This window comes from Lactuca saligna, chromosome 9 (genome assembly GCF_052625555.1).
Source record: "Lactuca saligna cultivar CGN05327 chromosome 9, ASM5262555v1, whole genome shotgun sequence".
In the NCBI taxonomy this organism is placed as follows: domain Eukaryota; kingdom Viridiplantae; phylum Streptophyta; class Magnoliopsida; order Asterales; family Asteraceae; genus Lactuca; species Lactuca saligna.
In genome coordinates this window covers 143,972,251-143,988,606 of record NC_136425.1, presented here as the reverse complement: position 1 = coordinate 143,988,606, position 16,356 = coordinate 143,972,251, and the positions used below count along the sequence as shown (strand labels likewise).

Sequence of the window (16,356 nt, the reverse complement as noted above, 5' to 3'; positions counted from 1 at the left end):
TCACACCTACCGGTTTAATAATATGTAGTAGATTTGTATAAATGGGCAATATGATCTTACATGTAATGATTTGCATTTTATACAAAAGAACTATATTATCAGAAATAATATAGTTTTTATAACAATATTTAATATAAAATTCATGACTGAATAAAAAATATATATAAAAGTTGATTTAATTTAAAATATTATTTAATTTTAGCGAGACCCGTTTCATTTAATAAACTTTTGGTGTGTAATAACTAATAAGCTTCTACTTCTTACTTTTTTTGGTTAAACTTTAAAATATACATTCAATTAAATATTAAATTTTCAGAAAAAGTGAAAATAAATAAAGAAGATTAACATAATCTGGGCCCACACCCATAGGCACCACGTCATGTTTTATGCTTTTTACGTTTTTTTATTTTTTATTTTTTGTTTTCTTGTTTTTATTTTTATTTATTTATTTATTTTTTTAATTTTGTTTTGAAGGGGATGTTTAGTTTACGTAAATTTAACTTCTCTAAATTCTGCACCAAACTGATAGTTACGATTTGGCAATCCAAAAAATCGTTAGGTTCATCGTCGTAATTACATCCAACTTCAAGCCCTAATTTCCAATTCCCCTATTCTCACACTCACAAACACTGCAGAGCCTTCCCTTTAAATTCAATGTATCCGTATAAGGCGTACGAAAGCGAGTTGATTTCGTTTTTGATTCGTCTCTTCTCTACCCTGCCGCAGTTTCAAATCAAATCTTGAGAACAAATCGAGAAAAACAACGCAAATCTCGAATTCCGAACTTATCTAATCGAGCTTTCAAGGTATATTCAAGAATCCCTACATTATTGAATCTTGTTTGTTTTTGCTATTCAGGTCCTCCGTCTTGCATATCTTGCATTTTATGTTTCTGTTGGCTCCCTGCATGTTTTGATCCGCGATTCAGCGTCGACTTTATATGATTCGCGTATTGTATGTCGCGAAGATTGGGTTTTAAAACTTCGATTACTCCCGAGAGTAGCTTGATTATTCTCTGTACAACATTATATACCTAAAGCAATGGTCGGATTAGACACGTTGTTAACGAATGGTTTATCGAGTGATTCTTGTTTTGTATCCTTCGAAATCACGAATAATGTAATTATTGTTGGTTAATTGTGCATATGGCGGTGGATGCTGGATCATTTCGACGGTAAAGATTGTTGATGAAATTGAGTTATACTTGATTTAAGATCCGTTAGATTAGGTATTCATTTGATGACTAAGTTCCTTTAGAATAATGACAATGATTAGCATGGAGTCGGGAAGATTCTTGAAGATACATCAGGGTGCTTTAAGTTTTAATTACATGCAGCTTGCTTACATCCAGCAAGATGGATCATTTACAAATGAAATTGGTCCCATGTCTGATCTGTACAAGTTTACAGGATGGAACTTGTCTCAACATGTCCTTTGTTTATTTTTCTTGTGCTAAAAAGATGGACTGCATTGATTGATACAGATCCAGTATATATTCTTAATTGAGGATTAAAATCCCAGAAATATTATGATTTGTAAAAGAAAAAAAGTTATCAAATTTCCATTGCCAAGGGTGTGTAGGTCGAATATGATTCTTTTGAAACATTCCTAATTTGCTATTATTATAATAGTTTATAACCTGGAGATTTTGATTGCTCAACTTAATGCTGCAGGTTTGTAATTGCAAAAATGGGGTCTAAACCAGTGGAGTATTTAATAGAGGCTTCATCAGGGGCACACTTTTCTGGATTTCACATGAATGGGATGCAGGCAAGAACTTCACAATCACAAGAAGGGCAGGCAACAACTTCAGTGACAGAAAATGTGCATAAGCAACCTTTTATTATTGGTATGTATGTAGCTAGAAAAACATCCACAATGTACTTTATTACTTATATGTTTTAGGTAAAACAAAGATTGTCATTTTAATAGAATACTAGTGTATAGTAAATTCATCTTACCTTAATTCTGGATCTCATGCTTCATCATGATGTTTTTAATTAGTTAATATTTTGATAAACAACCAGGTGTTGCTGGAGGTGCAGCTTCAGGGAAGACTACAGTTTGTGATATGATTATTGAGCAGCTTCATGATCAGCGTGTAGTACTTGTCAATCAGGTATCTTTTTCTTTGGTTTATGATATGGATCTTGTTAATCTGTTCTTTGGTTTATGATATGAATTGATCTGTTTTACTATATTTTGTTTGAAGAAAAGCTGGTTTATCTATGGTTTTGTTGACAGGACTCATTCTATCATAATTTGACTCCTGAAGAACTTACAAGGGTCCATGAGTACAACTTTGATCATCCTGGCAAGTTTTGTTACTTTAACTTTCTGTTTTCTTAATATATATTTTTTTGTTTCTAATCTGGTTTTGTTTTCTTGCTTCTTATTGTACTTTTCCAGATGCTTTTGATAATGAGAAGTTACTCTCAGTTGTGGAGATGTTGAAGCAGTGGAAAGCAGTGGATATTCCAAAATATGACTTCAGAAGTTACAAGAACAACATCTCTCGAAGGGTTAGTTAGTTCATTTAACATACACATTTCAAAATGTCATTTTTATAGCTTTTTGAGTATCTGATTTGTATATTTTATTTAACAAATGGCAGGTGAACCCTTCAGATGTGATAATTTTGGAAGGCATACTGATTTTTCATGATCCTCGTGTACGTGATTTGATGAACATGAAGATCTTTGTTGATACAGGTTCTATATATATAACATCAGCTCAATGCTCAATGCTTTAATGGATTTATCTTTTTTTACTTAATTGTTATTTTCAGTGCAGATGCTGATGTACGCCTGGCAAGGAGAATTAGGCGTGACACAGGTGAAAAGGGAAGAGATATTGGTATGGTTCTTGATCAGGTAAGTTGAAGATCCAAAATTTATATTTTCTTTTGTGGAACATTAAAGTGTTTGTTTAACTTATATATTAATGCAGTACTCAAAGTTTGTGAAGCCTGCATTTGATGACTTCATACTTCCAACAAAAAAGTATGCTGACATCATCATCCCTCGTGGAGGAGACAATCATGTAGCTATTGATTTAATTGTCCAACATATTCGGACAAAACTTGGACAACATGATCTTTGTAAAATATATCCTAATTTATATGTCATTCACTCAACTTTTCAGGTACCATTTTCTTAAAAAATATATATAATAATATAACCTTATTTGCATCTTTTTGTTTTCTTCATTGTTATATATCATATTTGTTGTGATGCAGATACGTGGCATGCATACACTGATACGTGATGCTCAAACAACAAAACATGATTTTGTGTTTTATGCAGATCGTTTGATCCGTTTGGTGAGTTGTATTTTCCAGGGATAGAAATGTCATTTTTTTTTATGTTTATTTGGGAATAACTTTACTCCATTTAATCAGGTGGTGGAGCATGGTTTGGGACATTTACCATTTACAGAAAAGCAGGTGATAACTCCAACCGGTAAGCCTTTCTTAATTTTTTACCATGCAACCTTGAATTTATTCCCTAAATTATTATTATTATCATTTACTTGATGATTTGTGTAAAAAAAAATGCAGGATCTGTATACACAGGTGTAGATTTTTGTAAGAGATTATGTGGTGTTTCTGTTATTAGAAGGTATTTGTCCTATCTTCAAAACCATAATCATTTCAGATGATATTGTATTTATAAATTATGAGTTTTGGATTGTTTTGTACTTTGTAGTGGTGAGAGTATGGAAAATGCATTGAGAGCATGTTGTAAAGGTATCAAGATCGGAAAGATTCTTATTCATAGAGAAGGTGACAATGGGCAACAGGTTTGTTAGAATAGAGAGAGTGAAGTAAGGTTACTTATTTAAATTTGTATAATATTTTGAAACAACAATTTTTATTTTTTATTTTTTATTACGCAGTTAATATACGAAAAACTGCCACAAGACATATCTGATAGGCACGTGTTGTTGTTGGATCCTATACTAGGAACAGGTTAGCTTTGTACTTTTTTTTTTTTTTTTTTTTTTTTTCTCATTTGTGGGAATTTTTTTGTGGTAATTGGAAGTAATTATAATTTGTTGTGTTGACAGGTAATTCAGCTGTTCAGGCAATTTCTTTGCTTTTAAAGAAAGGTGTACCAGAGGGGAACATCATATTCCTGAATTTGATATCTGTAAGTCAAAAAGTCTGAGTCAAGTCAATGTTGACCAACCAATGAAAGTATGTTGTTGAGTAATAAGGATAAATGTTTTAACAGGCACCACAAGGAGTGCATGTAGTGTGCAAGCAGTTTCCAAGGATAAAGATAGTGACATCAGAGATAGAGACAGGGTTGAATGATGAGTTCCGTGTGCTTCCTGGAATGGGAGAGTTTGGAGACAGATATTTTGGGACAGATGATGAATGAAGAAGAAGATGTCATTGAATTATTTTCTGGTTTTCAGATCATATCGTTTTTGGGTTCCGTTCCTTGACATATGTGGTGTTACAGTAATTGTGATTGTTTGTTTGTGAGTTCACTTGGCATAATGGATGGATGGATGGATGGGTTCGGTAATCATAAATCATCATATGTTAGTTATAATATATATATGCCTATGGTAGAGTAGAACTTCTTCTGCATTGCCTTACTAAACCCTACAATAATTAAATTATACACTGATAGATATAGATGTATGATTCATAAATCTTTTAAACTATACTTGTTAAAATATGAAAACTGGAAAACATATGAGGTTAAATACGTTATTTGTCGATTCTTATTCTAGTGGTTGTACCATACTCTAGACAATCATTTTTTTTTTTTTTTTTCCATATTTTGGTCCATTTTAAAACCAAATCTATCTTACAATTTGCTAAAAGTTATTATAACTAATTACTAACAAATTTTAGTATCATGTTTAAAACAGGCTAAATTCTATATAAAATACTCTAGTTTTTTCATTGTTTAACTATTAAAAGATTTTTTTTTTCTGGTTTCTAAGAGTTTTTTTTTTTTTTTTTTTTGTCAAGTGATCCACTGTGAGTTTTTTTATTTTAGAAATTCAAAGGTTTAGTTGTAAAAAAAAATAGAACAAACTGCGTTATTGCAATCTATAGTAATTTTAATACTAACATTTAAAGATTAGGCCGCAATTATTTCTAAGAATGATCGGTATCGGCCAAAACAAGAAATGCTGCGGGTGATATGGTGGGGCGAAATGTTGTCTTAACGGGGGAAACCTAACAATCATTATTAAAGAAAACACATCATTGAAGATAACGAAACATTATAGAAGATAATAATTCTATCTTGTCTTTTGTAATTATGTAAGTGTCGGCAAGAATAATTTGTATTTGTCGTTTGTATTAAAATAGTGTCGGTAGGATGTAAGACCCTCCATAGTTTAGGGGTCTATATTGTAAATTATGTGTGTTGTTTTGCAATCAAACGATTGCAATAATAATTGTAACCGGCTCCTTCAAGCCTATAAATAGGGCCTTCGCCCAAATGAAATAAACAAGTTTGAGTGTTTAAGAATTGAGTTGATCTCAAAGTTCTTCTCTGTTAAAATAGCCTTGGCATGGTGTAGGGATGCCTCGTTAGGTTGCTGCGACACCGATCGAGGGTTGTGGTCTAGCCTTGGAAGTTTGGGATGGTGTTGTTTGTGTGGCAATACGATGACGATGTGCTTGCTAATCTATGTTCGACGTGCTACTGGTGTTAGCCAACATTTGATTTGTGCCGATGATCAGGAAAAGATAGGCGTTAAAGTGGCATGTGTTGCTTTTTATGATACTACTACGGTACGCTAGTCTATCCTTGTTAGACGTGCGGTTGGTGCCTAAGCGTAGCTAGCATTGGTTTAGCGCCGACGACGCTGAGGACGGAAGCATTATCGGGAAGCATTATCAGACATTCAATATCATCATGGCGTGTTGAAATTATCTTGGAAGCATAAAAGATGCCGGCCATACCTGGCTAGCGTCTTTGTGTGGGCGGGGTAGCTTCGTACACTGCATCAACATAAGACTTGCCTTCTCTGAGGTACGATTGGTGCCCATGCCCGGCTAGTGCTGGTCGTATAGGATCAGAGATAGGCATTAAGAGGCCCCTTCTTGCTATCCCCGACCCGAGCACATACAATATTGCCCATGGCTAGCTAGCAATGATGTGCTCAGGTCAGCAGCATTGCCTGTCCCTTTTTGCGTAATGTCGTTAAATTTGATATCAGAGCTAAGTATCGTTCTTATTATGATTATGAATGTTAAATCTTTCGTTCATATAAATACATGTTCATCATGCATCATCATATATATTCTTATGAATATTCATCATTACAAACATTCATCGTTATAAGTTATTATCATAAACTTATTATTAAAATCAAATACTACTATCCACCTACAATTTAAACATATGTCGGCAGAAGGTTTTTAAAGCAATTATGACTATGTACCAAGAAGTTAGAAACACATTTCATATGTCAAAAAAAAGTTTTTAATTCTTTGACTGCATCATAAATATAATAATATTAAAAAAAAAACCCACTATCAACATCTTATTAGAATTTATAAATTGTAACTTTGAAAGAACAAATAAATTATCATTTTGTTTCTAAAAAATATATGAGTTTTTCAAATCTAAATATTAACAAATAAAAAATCTTGAAGATAAAATAACAAGAATAATTTATTAAATATATCTCAAGAAATAGAAAATACACTAATCATTATTAATAACGAAGAAAATGAATCAGGATACACCTTTAATGCTCTAATTAATAAAAATAATATTAATAAAGATGCTATAAGAAAATCAAATTTTACACTATCTGAAAAACATAATTTTAGATATAACTCATTGAAAAATTTCTTTTCTAGAAAAAATATTATATATTATGGAAAAATTGTAGGAGAAGAACCAATACCAATAGAATCAACACAAGGAAATATTATTATAACAATAATAAATAAACAACAAATTAGAAATAGATTATCTAATATTAAAGAAGTAGATAAAACAAATATCGCTTATATTCATATATCAACTATTCAAATAATTTTAAAAAGTACTTTTAGTGATTTAGACACACCAATAGAATTAGAAATTAGAGATTAAGTCTAAAAGATAAAAATTTAAGTAATAGTATTACCGTACGATATAAATTATTAAGACAAAATTTTATGTTAAAAGGGAATCATCCATTTACTATTACATATCAAATAAATTATGCATTAACAAATTCTCATCATAGTATTACATTTAAAACAAAAGATAGAATTTATATAGATAAATTATTTACCCCTTTATTATCACTTGAATCACCAAATATGACTAATAATAGTATTTTTAATGAAACTAATTTTCAACTGATAATAACTACTCCGTTAATAAAAAGAAACTAAAATTTTATTTTCTAAAAAACCAGTACTAATAAAAAACTATTAATATGTAAACTTTACAAAAAAAAGTAGATACATTAACTAAATTATTCGCAGCACTAGAAATTCCATCCGAAATTCAAGAAAATAATACAGAAATAGAAAATAATAACGGTGCAAAAGTAATATATGATTTTTCATCCGATGATGAAAATCCTTATTCAAATCCATATAAAGAATCGCAAAATAATTTTGGATTAAAACGAAAACAATCATATATTGAAGATGATTATCAAGGTCAATATATTTATGGACCACCTTCGTTAGAAATTTTTTTTTTATATAGACAAGGAATGGTCAAAAATAAACAAAACAAATGGGAAAAAATACATCCACAATATATACCTAAACTATTTACTTTTCCAACAAATTCATATATTCTTTTTATTGATTGTGAGCAAAATCCCGAAGCAAAAATTCAAGAATGAAGTAATAAAATGGGAATTTAAATTCAACTAATTGAAGAATTAAGAAATCTACATCCAAAAAAATTTCTTAATTATATTATACATAAAACACAGGGCAATGCATATCGTTTCCTTTCATCTCTCGATGAAACAAATATGATAATGATAGCAACCACTGACGCTATGGAAACATTTAAAAATGTATTAAATCGGCTTATTCAAGAATTCATAAGAAAACAAATAGAAGATAAAACATCTCAAGAAGCTTTTCAATTAGAATCATTATGACATCTAACTAACTTACGAATTTGTAACATGTGTTATTTAGACCCATTTATATGCGAATATTCTAAACATTATTATAATCTAGATTTTACTAGAAAAAAGATAGCATTAGACATGTTTTACCAAAAATTACCATCATTAGTAAGTCAAAGTGTAATAAAAGATTTCCAAGAAGCATTAAAACAAAATAAAACTGCAGATACCTTAGGAGCAAGAATAAGTATATTAAAAGCATGGATGCAGAAAAAATGTTTAGAACAAAAAACAACACAAGATGCAAGAATTGATTTATGTTGTAATACCTTATCTAATAAAGTTAATCAATATGGTTGTAAAGATAATAAAAAACAAAAATATAAAAAGAAAATTTGGAAAAAACAAACTTATAAACCTAAATATAAAAAATATTATAAACAAGGTGAAAGAAAATATTTTCGAGACAGAAAACAATATAAGAAAAAATATCAATCTAACACAAATTACTGTCCATCTAATAAAAAAGATTGTAAATGTTGGATATGTCAAGAAGACGGACACAAAGCCTACGAATGTCCAAAAAAGACTAAAAAAGAAAAAGAAACAAACTTATTAAAATTTGTATATGATCTCGGATATGAACCTATAGAAGATTCAGGAATAGATTCAAATATAGATATTTATGCATATACAACTGATACTGATTATGATTCAGGTAAATAGTCCTATGAAGAAAGCATTATTGGGTTTAGAACAGGAGGGAAACCTCATATCTGAAAGACCCCAACTTTCGTATTTATGAAAGACCCAAACTTTCATACTATTTCAAAAGATTTCTTAAGTTACTTCCTCAAAACATGCTACATGCATATTTATAAAACAATATTTTATATTGATAATGTGATTACAAAGGATTGGATACAAACCGACTAAGTTTTATTACAATTTCATGTCTACCCAGGAATCTACTATTCATATACATATATGAACATTAAAAATACAGAGAAATACTATTTACTATTCTAAATCTTTCAGCAGTATAAAGCTATATTGGAATACTCATCACCTGCAATTGTTAAATATTGAGAGGAATAAGCGATAACGCTTAGTGAATTCAATAGATGGATACAATATAATCTTATGCCTTACATATACCAATATGACAGAAGCAGAAGGGAACAAGAAGACATATGTGAAATCATGTGACAAGCGTTCATATCAATCAAAGACTTTATTCAAAGATATACATCAATAAAGCTTTGGCCCAATTGGCACAGAAGACATATAATTTATGATTAACATTTTGGTAGATTTCAGGCTTATAGCCCTGTCTAACCATTTGCCAATACCATAGAATAGAGTTCATTCTCTTACGGAGTCATGCTCTACATGGTCAGAGGCTACATACCATTCCTATCAAACCTTATGCCAATGCCATAGAATAGAAGTCAGTCTCTTACGGAGACATGCTCTACATGGCCAGAAGCTACGTACCAGTACCAATGTGAATCTAAGTCCTTTCACTGATCACATGGTCAAAGGTATTATAATTACTATAAACATAGCGAATAAAATAACATGGGAGAATAACTGAGAATAATAACACTAAGAAGCACATAACATATATAACACATAACATACAATTGTTCCTATATATTGAACTCACCTTAAGTTAACCGGGGGTTAAAATAGTAATTTGGACAGCATTTCGGCTTTAAATATGACTTTCTATGTTGAAAACCGGGAGCTTAATTGAAAACCGGGCTCTGCGAAGGTAGGGCTTCAAAAACGAAAAGATAAAATTTTCGGGCTTCTCGGGGGTCTCAGGACGTGTTTCGGGTGCTAAAATTGATACAGGGGCTTTGGGAAAAGTCAAAATAGTGAAAATATGGAAAAAGGGGCCAAAAATGGCAATTTCTCAAAATTACCCGAGAAGGCTCGCATGCCTCCTATTTATAGGCGAGAGGCTCGGATCCTGTGGTTGAGAAGCGAACACGTGGCTGCTGGAACGAAGGCCACGAAGCGAGAGGAGGGGAGAAGACATGCACCTGAGAGCCTCAGACATTTGGCAGGAGGAGCGAAGGCCATGAGGCCACTGCGAGGCTCGGACGTGGCACCGGGTGCGAGGCGGGTAGGCGAGACGTGTCTCGCATCGGACTGGCCACCGATGCGAGACGTGTCCCCTTCCTGCTGGACCTCGGCATCGGCGAATCTTCTTATGACACTTGCTAACTTCGGATTTGGCCACGTCTCCGGTGACGCACCTGCTTCGTGCGAGGTGACGTGGCCGGTACTATTCATGCGAGATTTTTCGGAAAATATGCCCCGAACTTCTAAAATCCATAACTTTCGCATACGAGCTCCGTTTTTGACGTTATTTATATGCACGCTTAGCTAACATTACGCTCTACAACTTTCATTTAGACTTCGTCGGCTAATTTTGAATTGAATTTTAATATTATTATTTTTAACAGACCAGGACAGGAAAATCCGTTAAAAATTCATAACTTCTTCATCCGACATCTGTTTTCGTCAGATTTTTTACCGTTGTACTACATATGAAGAGACCTTCGATTCTCGTTTAGGATGTATCGGTCAAATATCGCTCGATCTAAAATTCGAGTTTTTAGCTATCTACTGCTAAGTTGAAACTTCGAAAAATCATAACTTCCTCATACGAAGTCAGATTTTGGCGTTCTTTTTATCGAATTTCTCGGTTTAACGAATACTACGAATTTCATTTAGATTTCTAAGGCTAAAAAGTAGTTTATCAAAAACTCACCTTTTTACGTCATTCGGCGCCGTGTCGGTTTTGTCGCGGATCTTTGGTTGGTCATAACTTCTTCGTTATAACTCGGATTTCGACGAGGTTTTCGCCTACAAGTTTCTAACGAGATGATTTACAACATCAACTAATAAAATTTTACTTACTTAAAATTTTATATTTTCGCTAAATTTCACCATTTGGCTATTAATTGGAATCTCATAAGACTTCCAATATTTTATGAGTGATTCTAAACATAGTTTTACTTCATTTCTAGTAAAAACTAGCTGTTAGAACTTAACACTCAATTTTATTCACTTTTAATAATAACAATACACAATTTCAGAACGTGTATGTTACAAATACATCCTCCTTTTGAGGATTTCGTCCCCGAAATCATAACGATTAAAACAATTAGGGATACTTCACTCTTATTTCATTCTTATTTTTTTTCCAAGTGTAATTTGGGCCTTGATGGTGTTTCCATTTGAGAAGCACCAACTTCAGTTCTTTATTATGTAGATTAGTCGTTTTTTCATTTACAATCTCTTCTACTTATTATCCAGTTTCACCTCGGATAATAGAGAATGAGACGTTTAAATAGGCAGTAAAGGAGCCCTACTCGCCGAGCCCTACGGGAGAGAATGAGACGTTTGAATAGGCTCCAAGTCCCGATTTTAGGGTTTTCCTTGCACAGACCCTACTCGCCGAGTCCTCTTGGCCGACTCGCCGACTCGGTCACTTACTCCTCGACCCGGATCCCGCTTGGACTCGCCGAGTTCATCCTTGGACTCGTCGAGTCTCCCTTAAAATTAAGGTTTTTTTTTCTTGGCCTTCCAAACTTTGGGTGTTACAACTCTCCCCCACTAAACTAAACTTCTTCCTCGAAGTTTGCTATGATCCACCGCCTGCGATCTACCTCCAATACCCCACCATTCATTCTAACACCAGCTGCCTACCTTCACTGGCCTTCCGTTCAGTCATTCAGACTAACGTCAATCCTTACGGATAGTAATCTCGGTTCCATTCTGACCTTGAACATTTTGGAGACACAACTTACTCAACCGACAATCCTTCTTGTACTCTCCGAGTACAGCAACCGAACCCATAGGGTTCACCCCTTCTTTCCTTGCCCTCCTAAGGCAATGTTCCATAACCATCTATCTCCTCTGCCACTACGAAGATCCTGATTTCACCAAATCTATTACTCCCACTACCCCCGGTACGAGTCATCATCGCCAGTATCCACTGGGCATTCTTTCTACTATCATTTGGTGTTGAGCACCCCACGATCAACTAACTGAATCCTACCATACGCTGCATACTCGCACTGCTACTGACTGAAAATTCTGCTATTCCATATCTGGCTTCCGGATGAACTGAGACCACCTTGGTCCCTACCAACCTATCAATATCTGCATTACCGGCTCCCCCGATCGCTGACCCAACACAACTACTAGTCGCTCACAGTGACATACGAAGAAAATTCAACCAGCTATACTGCTCAATCTATTCTACCATGCTGGCACTACAATTTCCTGGGATCCCCGATCCCCTGTCTAGACACTAAGATCCCTACCAGGTCCCACCTGTGCTGCTAAAACTCACGGGCCTCGCCCACGGGTCTCACCCGAACCTATCCTTCTAGTCGCACTTGTCTAACCACTCTTGCACGGGCCTCGCCCACGGGTCTCACCCAACCATACTTCTGAGCAACCCTACTCTCAGGTCTCATCTATACTGCTATTCTCACACGGGCCTCGCCTGCGGGTCTCACCCAAGGTCTCACCTCTCAAGGGCTATACAGTAAAACTCCTTACCATAGCTAGGGATCTAACCAGTCCATTTCTTAAACTTATACGGCTCCGAACTAGCGAGACATACCGAGTCCCTCCAACGCATGCTACAGTTACTGCACCCTAAGTAACCTTCTTCGATAGAACCCATCTCTTAACTACTAACCAAATATCCAAGGTATGCAGATGGCATATAACTCGATCACAATCAAACCACTCAAAAATGAAATGCTCATACCGATAATGATGCAGAAACCACAACAATATAACATCATGCACAAACAAAAGAGCTGAAAACGGAAATCGCATACCTGCAACGTCCGACGCTGCTCGCGTCTCCAAAGTATCCATCTGAAAAGCCCTGCCTCCTACCGCAGGCGCCTCCGCACGGCCCTGACGGCCGTCTGTGATCCTCAAGGTTGCAGGGGCAGGTGCCATCACCCATCCTGCTGAAAACAAACTGGGGCACTGGGCCTTCTTGTGGCCCCGCTGATTGCAGTGAAAACATATCAAGTCTGATCCCTGAGTGGTGGTAATAGTACAATCCCTGCTAAAATGACTAGTACGACTGCACTTGAAGCAACCAGACTCACCACCACTACCACTCCTGCACGCGCCCCCGTGCGCCCAGCCACACTTTCCGCATCGACTCTGGTCCTGATAATCCCTCAATCTCGAATCCGATCCCTTGGGCCTTTTGCCCGAACTCGCGGCTACCTGAACCTCATCCGGCTTCCTCTTCCGGATCTGCTCCAAATCAATTTCCCTCTCCCTGGCCCGAGAAATCATATCTTCTAGCGTCTTACAACCGGACCTGCTCACGAACTCCCTTATGTCAGCCCTCAGCATCTCGTGATATCGGGCCTTCTTCATTTCCTCATCCACAACATATTGCGGTACGAGAAGAGCCCTCTCCCTGAACTTGGCGGTGATCTCCGCCACAGTCTCAGTAGTCTGCGTCAAATCCTGAAACTCCCGAGCCAGCTGTTGCACCTCAATAATCGTCGAAAACTCTGCCCTGAACCTAGCTTAGAAATCGCTCCAAGTCATCGCGTCCAACGCGACATCATCACCCAAAGCATGACCAGTCTCTTCCCACCAATCCCTCGCTCTGTCCTTCAGAAGATAGGAAGCGAGTCTTGTTGGATTAGTGTCTAAGTCCATAACTATTTTGGTATGTACTTGACCCGATGGTGCATGGTCCTTTTGGGTTGCCAACAAGTCTGACCTTGTCCTCCTCAGGACACCGGCTCGTACGGAACATGTTGCCAACATCAGCCAACCATCTGCTGCTCGCGATGGGGTCCCTAGCCCCATGATAATCTGGTGCCCCGCAAGCCCTAAACTCCCAAAATGTCAAGGTACGCGCTCCCATCAATTCCATCATCTCAGTACGGAAGGCTCCCAGCCTCTCATCCAAAATCTCTAATATACCCTCCTTGACCGTTCCAAAGATCACAGGAGTCTGAGCTAGAATACTGCGCGTAACCTCAGCTGATATCAACTCCCTCATCCACTCCTCGAGCTGCTCGGCCCCTGAACCCAAGCCGGATCCCTCTCCGGCGCCTGATCTGCTCGCTGGTCTCTCTCGCAACGTCACCATACTGAAACATATAACATAACCACTATCAGAATACTCCTCACTGCTGCGAGACCAAACATAGTCACTACCAGGTTCCCGATCTTGTCTCGCCCTTTCTCGAATCGAGTACGAATCTTCTGCTTTCAGTAGTACGGGCCCATACTACCTTCCACATCTATCCGTAATTTCCTCAAGAACTGCTTCGACTCCACTAGGTCCCTTTCTACTACTACTGCTCCCAGAACTACCTCATCCTAGGCTTACCCTAGGGAAACCTCTGACTCAACTCAAACCAGCCCTCAGCTGCTGAAGGTCTCCTTGTGATGCCAATTAGCCATCACCTGGATACCATCACATGTGACGAGGCTCAGATAATCCTTCAAGTAGAGGACTCATTCCTACAACGGTTGGACTCAAACAAGAGCTGCGCAATAGGACCAAATCCAACACTCTGATATTATTCAACCCTGATCACATGTGACATGACGTATCCACCTAATGGCTAACTCCCATCACTCAGAATCCCACAATGCACAAAGCAAGCAACATCCAGACAAGGGAAAATCTAACCATAACATACTCAAGAAATCGTATCCACATAGCAAGAATCTGAACTAGCATGCAACACGACTCATAAACTCGGGCATAACCTAAACAAGCTATCCTACTACTGTCTAATCGGTACTATCATGCAGATCAAAAGCACATATAACAGACACATAAGGCATCCTCCCTAGATCCTTAGTCCAAATCTAGCATGTTGTTCTATTAACTGTTAATCAAAACATAGACTTGTATGGGTATTTTGGGGTACTTACTTGAGCTCGGTTGATTGCATGCACCACACCTCTTTTCTCTTTTCAAAGTTCTTTTCTTTTTTAATTCTTTTTGCTTTTCTAAAACCGTTTCTTTCTCAAAACTCACTTTTTACAAAACTGTCTTTTCATTTTGAAAAATTCTATAACAATTCCTCAATTTGAGTTCAGACACACCCGAGAGCATGTCCGAATCCCTCAAACCAAGGCTCTGATACCAACTTGTAACGACCCAAAATTTAAGACCAAAAATTTCTTTTAATAAAACATTACTTTAGGAAAAGTCATCATTCCAAAACATAATCTGAGTATAATTTTTCAAAACACATGTTCATTATCAGAGTAAACATTCCCAGGTTGTCATATCTATGGTGTGTGCCATGCGATCACCCCGAGCTCTTCCCTCCGCTACCGGAAGTACCTGAAACCAAAACTGAAAATCGTAAGCACAAAGTTTAGTGAGTTCCCCACCCTACCACATACCATGCATAACCACATACTGCACATACTGGGCCACGCCCGCTATCTTGGGCCTCACCCCCTACTTTGGGCCTCGCCTGCTACAATGGCCCAGCCGCTCTAGGCCCCGCCTGGCTTCGAGCCCCGCTCGGATACAGATCTGTTTTACTTAGGCCTCGCCTATCACAGGGCCCTGCCCGCCAACAAAAAATAACACATAAACATATCACAACACATAACTAAACACATACAACTGGTTCTGCCCTAAGGCCTCGCCTATCCTGGGCCTCGCCCATGTCCTGCTACTGATGAGTCATGGAACCCCGTCCACGCTCATACTGGTAGTGAGATACGGGCCCCGCCCACTCTCACTCCTTCCCTAGCTTGGGCCTCGCCCCTGTTCTGCTACTAGTGAGATGTGGAACACCATCCACACTCTGCTATTGGTGAGATACGGGACCTCGCCCACACTCACCTCCCTACAAGGCACATACATGTATCACACAGACAACAAGTATAAACTATCATATAAACAAATCCTTGGGAACCCGCCTACTATTAATGGACCTCGTCCTGAATATCATAGTAGCATACTGTGCCTAGGGCTAACCCCCGGGTCTTCTACTCATAACTACATGGGCCGACATTGTGGCCTTAGACCCATTCACACAAAGGGAAACTCACCTGCACTAGCTGAACTTGCTGATGAACTCACTAACTGCTGCCCGACAACTCACTGAACTCCTGCTCCCTTTGTTCCCCGAACTACCAATATCAATGCAACACTGAGTCTACTGACCCCCGAAAGACAACCAAGTCAACCCTGGTCCAAGTCAAAGTCCTGGTCAAGGTCAACCTTCCAGGTCAACC

At 37.0% G+C, this 16,356-nt stretch overlaps 1 protein-coding gene across 1 annotated transcript; it reads left to right on the top strand.

Moving 5' to 3' along the window:
- The first annotated feature begins 539 nt into the window (after window positions 1–539).
- LOC145015263 (uridine kinase-like protein 4) lies at window positions 540–4,564 on the top strand. The gene is made up of 15 exons (XM_078973715.1): window positions 540–806; window positions 1,674–1,849; window positions 2,028–2,119; window positions 2,245–2,314; window positions 2,410–2,522; window positions 2,615–2,711; window positions 2,794–2,873; window positions 2,950–3,144; window positions 3,239–3,322; window positions 3,401–3,461; window positions 3,560–3,620; window positions 3,708–3,801; window positions 3,898–3,970; window positions 4,069–4,151; window positions 4,236–4,564. Exons 2-15 carry the CDS (start codon window positions 1,690–1,692, stop codon window positions 4,383–4,385), a joined length of 1,413 nt encoding a protein of 470 aa, XP_078829841.1. The 5' UTR covers window positions 540–806; window positions 1,674–1,689; the 3' UTR covers window positions 4,386–4,564.
- The last annotated feature ends 11,792 nt before the right edge of the window (window positions 4,565–16,356 follow it).